General features: G+C 37.5%; 1 protein-coding gene across 1 annotated transcript in view; it reads left to right on the top strand.

The window, feature by feature from the left end:
- The window catches only part of LOC144434685 (C-signal-like), a 6,951-nt gene extending 3,837 nt beyond the window's left edge, over nucleotides 1-3,114 (top strand). The window contains exons 2-5 of the mRNA XM_078123201.1: nucleotides 479-530; nucleotides 665-855; nucleotides 1,583-1,732; nucleotides 2,727-3,114. Of these exons, the coding sequence (XP_077979327.1) occupies nucleotides 479-530; nucleotides 665-855; nucleotides 1,583-1,732; nucleotides 2,727-2,951 (618 nt within the window). The 3' untranslated portion in view covers nucleotides 2,952-3,114. The remainder of the gene's footprint in view (nucleotides 1-478; nucleotides 531-664; nucleotides 856-1,582; nucleotides 1,733-2,726) is intronic.
- The last annotated feature ends 3,568 nt before the right edge of the window (nucleotides 3,115-6,682 follow it).

Raw genomic sequence — 6,682 nt, 5'->3', positions numbered from 1 at the left:
CTCTCTCTCTCTCTCTCTCTCTCTCTCTCTCTCTCTCTCTCTCTCTCCTCTCTCTCTCTCTCTCTCTCTCCGTCTGTCTGTCTGTCTGTCTGTCTGTCTGTCTGTCTGTCTGTCTGTCTCTCTCTCTCTCTCTCTCTCTCTCTCTCTCTCTCTCTCTCTCTCTCTCTCTCTCTCTCTCTCTCTCTCTCTCTCTCTCTCTCTTACCCTTCCCTTTGGTTTGTTTGGTTTGTTTTGTTGTTTGTGTATGTGATTATACTAGTCACATCATAATTTTTTAGTAGTGTTTGTATTTTAATTTTCTATTAGTGCTGCTTCTAACATTCTTAGTGGGCCAATGTAACAAAAGGGATACAATAAATGAGTAAATAAATAAATAAATAAATAAATAAATATATATATATATATATAACATCAAGAACTTTCTACTTAAATTTGTATTTGTTGGTAGTTTCATTTTTGAAAATGTTAATTTTTACAGGACTTACAGCAAGTTGCGAAGGACAATCCAAATGTTACTGTGCTGAAAATGGGTAAGTACACGTATATTGGATTGCTCTGCTTTAAAAGTTTGATTTTGAGCATATATATTGGTAGATAGAGGTACATTTCGTGAATAGCTACCATAACAAACGTGTAAATGTATAATAGTTGCATCTTTTTCCAGATGTTACAAATCTAGAGGAAATTGATGAGGCAGCCAAACAGGTTGAAGAGTGCGTTGGTGAAGATGGATTGAATTTGTTGATCAACAATGCAGGGTATTTAAAAATCGAAGAAAAAATGGAAGATGTAACTGTAGAATCAATGATGATGCATTACAGAATTAATACGATTGGTCCAGCCATGGTTGCCAAGGTAGGTCTAATATATCAATACGATTGGTCAAACCATGCATGGTTGCCAAGGTATGTCTAATATGTCAATACGATTGGTCCAGCCATGGTTGCCAAGGTAGGTCTAATATGTCAATACGGTTGGGTCCAGCCATGGTTGCCAAGGTAGGTCTAATATGTCAATACGGTTGGTCCAGCCATGGTTGCCAATGTAGGTCTAATATATCAATACGATTGGTCAAGCCATGCATGGTTGCCAAGGTATGTCTAATATGTCAATACGATTGGTCCAGCCATGGTAGGTCTAATATGTCATTACGGTTGGTCCAGCCATGGTTGCCAAGGTAGGTCTTATATGTCAATATACGATTGGTGAAACTATGGTTGTTGGAGTAAGTCTAACATGGCCAACATGATTGGTCCACCCATAGTTGTCAAGGTAGGCCATAGATCGTACTCATTTAATTACCGCTGTTGTCGCAACGGCATGGATCAATTATATATAGTCAGTTGTGTTACAACACCATTTATGCTATTTGCAAGTTCAGGTTGCACATGTAGTAGCTATAGTTATTGCAATTACGAAGTCGTTAGGGATTTTTTTAAAAATTGACTTTACCCATGTACACACGTTGCTATGGGTTTTTTGAATTCCACCTGACAGTGTCATTTATCAATTCCATGTCTTCTGCTCATTCCATCCAATATTTTCTGTTCATTTCATGTTTCGTATTAATTTCGTCTTTCAGAGATTCCTGCCTTTATTAAGGGCAGCAAGTAAGTCTGTAGGGGGTGATAGTATGAGTGCATCACGTGCCGCCATCTTTAACGTCAGCAGCAGACTAGCGGCACTGAACGACAATAGTAGTGGAACGAAGCATAGTTACAGATGTTCTAAGGTAAGCCTCAACACAAGTAAACACATTCACAATTTTCAGGAAATATTCTCTTAATGTGAGCTGAGCCTTGGAAATAAGCTTCTCAACTTTTTGTTTTTACTTTGCTCAAACCCAAACCCATTCTCAATTCTCAACAAAAAAATCAGGGGTCACAGCACAAAGTATTCAAATCGAGATTAAAATGTTGTCAAAGTTAACTAAGCCATTTTAGAATCCAATATGGCCGCCGAATGCTGAAAAAAGAAAAAAAAAACACAGGCGAAAATGACAGTTTGTCAAATTCCTTGAAAACAAGACTATGGACCCTACATTTATATTTTATTCATTTCAAAATGACAAGAAGCAAGCTTCCATATGGCAAAGAGTGCAGAATTTAAAAAAGAACTTTGACTTTCAGTAAAATTCGCATTTGCAAATGCAAAATGACTCAATGCAGGAAACTCATAATTATGCGGATTAAAGGAGTGTTAGCATCATAATAGTCCAGTCAAAATAAGGTTTGACCTTGAACTTACTAAAATATCAAGTACATTTACGTTACATAAGATGGTTTTATGATCACAAGATATGGTATTAGGGTAATCACCCATCCTCTGATCTATCAATAGGCATGGGTTTTGCACACATTGTCACAATATTTCATGAATATGCAAATTAGCCAATCATAAAAAAACCCTCATTTTTAGCCCTTACTACTTAGATTTTCCTCCAAGACTTTTGATATGTTGTTCAGCATAAAGTTCTGAGCAAGATGCACTCAAAATAATTTCTGTTGCAATTAGTTCAAGGTTCGGCCAAAATTTGCGCTAGATTGACTGGACTTTAACATATGCGATTATGAATTTTAACTACGGAATATGGTACATCAAGATTCTAACAACAACAACAACAACAACAACAACAACAACAACAACAACAACAACAAATAGAATAAAATTGGATTTATTGACCAATCATGTAATACACGCCAATGAAACTTTTTCTCTCTGTGCAGCTTGCTTTGAATATGGTTACAAGGAACCTGAGTCTGGAACTTGCATCAGATAATATTCTCTCAGTGTCTTTACATCCGGGCTATGTGCTGACTGCAATGGGAGGACCGGATGCTCTCATCACATCAGAAGAATCGGTCAACGGTCTAATCAATGTCATGGCAACCAGAACAAGGGAACACAACGGGTTGTTCTTTGACTACAAAGGATTTGTGATAACATGGTAATGTCACAATATAGGAAAAAGATACAACTCTTCTCAAGTTACCGTTCGCTGGCCCTTCGGGTCACCTTCTGAGCTTCTAGCTCAGTAGTGGTAAACTTTAATAACAACAGCGCCAGTTCCTGCATGTAGTTTTACATATACGTAAAGTTGTCAGCTGGACAGACAGAAGATCAATTTTCCAAAAGTTCAATTCCCATCAACTCAGATGGTCAAGAACAGTTTGGTTAAAACACGATTTTACTTTCGCCTTTTTTGAAATGCGTTTGACGCAAACACGGAAGAGTGTATTTTGTTTCCTGGGGTTTAAATATTCTAGTTATGGGTATCAACTGTGAACGTAATAACATGACGATGTATACAGTTATCAAAGAAATCAATAATGTTTATTGAAAAATCGATAACCTGCTAAGTGTAGCATAACTGAAATTTCTCATTGTACATGTGAAATATAGTTAAGTATTTATTTATTTATTTATTTATTTATTTATTCATTCATTCATTCATTCATTCATTCATTCGTTCGTTCGTTCGTTAGTTCATTCATTCATTCATTCATTCATCCATCCATCCATCCATCCATCCATCCATCCACCCATCCATTCATTCAAGGAATGTTTCTGAGAGGATAGAAGTTGCACTATTAGGTTAAATGATATTTGAGTATATTCATGCAATAATAGATGTTGCATCAATATGCAAGGATTGTGCTTTGTAGGGTAATACTATGTGTCTTCAGAACTTCATTTAAGAGAAAACACAGCAGACCTGAAAGAAAAGTACCGTAGCTGTCAATGTTAAAAGTAAAGTACTGATAGTTTTTTTTGTTTTGCATGTAAGACTTGTATGACATATTACATGTACATTTAACTAGCAGGGCTCAATTATTGTAAAATATGTGTAATCAAATTAGAAAACCACATTTTTTGTCGAAAATCAGGAGTTATATGGGTATAGGATGAACTTTAACATCTTTAATATCATATCATTCAATTTCTGTTTTATTGATCATTTACTTTTGAGGGAAAATGTAATATTTGCATTATGAAAATAAATAAGATGGCTAGAATTAATAATTATATATAACTTTCTTGACTGAAAGTCAACATTTGTGTATCCTTGCGCTCTTGCGTTTTAACTACAAGTTTCAACATCATTTATATATATCTATGGGGTAAGTAGTTATCAGAAGATGATTTGCTTTACTATCATCATGCGTGATATATTTGAATTGTAGGGATAATGTTACAACAGACCAAAAGTAACATAAAGATATGTTATGTGAATACGAAATCCCTTCCCCCTCCAATGACACACACACACACGTACACTGTCTGTATGTGTCTCTCTGTCTGTCTCTCTGTCTGTGTCTGTCTGTCTGTCTGTCTGTCTGTCTGTCTGTCTGTCTGTCTGTCTCTGTCTGTCTGTCTCTGTCTGTCTGTCTCTCTCTCTCTCTCTCTCTCTCTCTCTCTCTCTCTCTCTCTCTCTCTCTCTCTCTCTCTCTCTCTCTCTCTCTCTCTCTCTCTCTCTCTCTCTCTCTGGCTCTCTGTGGGGGAGAGGTGTTTTTTGTCTATTCTGAGGTTGTCCGTTCGATATCTAATCGAAACCATGAATGGTTGTTGAAAGATTGCATTTGAGACAAAGACGAATTGATTTGTTTCTGGTTGTGATCCGATCGGAATTCAATTTGTATTAAGATTTTAGTGCAGCCATGAAAAATGGAAAGAATAATAAATCGTTGCGTGTGTAAACATCCGCCGTAACACAGTTTAATTAAATTGAAGTGAAATCAATACATTTTAATTCACGAGAACAAAATGCAGACAGAACTCACAGTAATTAATCAATTAAATTAACGCATTCCAAAATTTGGATGGAACATACAGTAGTAGACTGTAGTGACGTCATCAGTCCGGGCCTATCAGCCTGCCCTAATAAGACCACGTCCACAACGGCTGATATTAATTGGATAATTAACTAATGCATTTCATGAGATTCTCATTTACGTAAATCGCGACTAAGAGTCAATTCTGGTTTTAATAAGCCAACTTTAAAAAACGGTTTAAGTTAAAGTTGACCCAGAGTCTGGCTAGGTAGCATTCCATGTATGAGGGGATGGTTTCAACCGTTACTTATATTTACGAACTGTAATTTCATATTTCTCCGACTCTGGTCCCAGTTGATGACGTAATCGTCCATTCATTTAAGTCGGATGGAAGAGAGGTACCTGTTTGACACATCCAAACTGAACGCAACCAAAAATCAGTTTTACGACTGTCTCGCAGTGTGAACGTAAAATCAAATTTCGTAAGAACAAATTAAAATGTGAATGGAACGCCCAGTAATTGGGAGTAGACCATTCGATATCCTGGGGGGGGGGGGGGGGGGGGGCTTGGAAGATTGGTGGAGAGTCATTATTTTTTCCCACCTCCTTCGCCTATGAGGGCAACTTTTTTTTTTTTGCTTCTTTGAGATATGCGCATTTTTTTTACGTCAGTGTTTGGTTTTCGCACACGGTAATACAGAGAGTAAAAAGATAATGTTCTATCACACACAGATTATATTTAGAAAACTACATATTTCATACATGTTTGATTTTCAATTAAATAAACATCGTTGACAGTTTTTATGCCATGGTCTGGTGACACACTGAAAATACAAATTGGAAGCTTGATTGGTGAGCTCAAACATTCAGATAGACCGGTCAGTTTTTCCAGCTTGGGGGATGGGGGGTGTCAGAGTTTTTTCCATGGGCAGACAAAAAGTCACTGACCCCCCCCCCCCCACCCCCCTGATAAAGTTTCATAGCATCTGACAGTAAGCTGTAGAGGGAAGAGCTTTGAGACTGGGATATGTCTACCTCTTGTGTGAGTGTGTGTGAATGGGTGGGGGGGGGGAGGTTCTAGGGGGTCTCCCCCTAGAAGCCCTGGAGGTTTTTTACTTCTAAAGGCAATGTTTAGGCTATTCACAGACACTTTCAGACAATAATTTGCAAGCTTTACAAGACAACTCTAACATGTAAAAAGCAACTACATATGGTTGAAACATGTTTGAAATAAAGTTCCATAGCATCTTGACAGTAAGAGGTGGAGGAAAGAACTTTGATTTGAAACTGGAACATTTCTACCTCTTATGGGGAGGGGGTTCTAGGGGGTGTCCCCCTAGAAGCCCTGGAGGTCTTTTACTCTTAAAGCCAATTTTCAGGCTATTAACAGACACTTTCAGACAATAATTTGAAAGCTTTACAAGTCAGCTCTAACAATTGTAAAAAGCAACTACACATGGTTGAAACATTTTTGAAATAAAGTTTCATAGCATCTTGACAGTAAGAGGTGGAGGGAAGAACTTTGATTTGAGGCATGGACATGTCTACTTCTTATGGGGGGGGAGGGGTCCTAGGGGGTTGAACGAATGTTGGTTTTACGAATGAGTGGCCTCTGGCGTGATGGAGTCCAAGGCCCCCCCCCCCCGCCAGATCTGCAGTTTTTTGTTTCTATTTAGGCAATTTTTAGGTTATTCATAGCCTCTGAGATATATATTGCCAAGCATCGAAAAGCTAAAGTAAATATAACTTTTTAAATAAGTTTTCCATGTTATAAAAGTGGGCCTGTAACATTGGTATAGGGACATTGATATTGCATGTATAGTAAAGTTACTGATGTGTTAGAACACTTTAGGTCATACTAGTGTACAATAGAAACTTGAATTTGAGTTGTGGTGTCGATACATGTAGTG

Source organism: Glandiceps talaboti, chromosome 4 (genome assembly GCF_964340395.1).
Source record: "Glandiceps talaboti chromosome 4, keGlaTala1.1, whole genome shotgun sequence".
Lineage (NCBI taxonomy): Eukaryota > Metazoa > Hemichordata > Enteropneusta > Spengelidae > Glandiceps > Glandiceps talaboti.
Note: the sequence above shows the minus strand (reverse complement) of the source record. Positions and strands in the feature narration are given on the sequence as shown.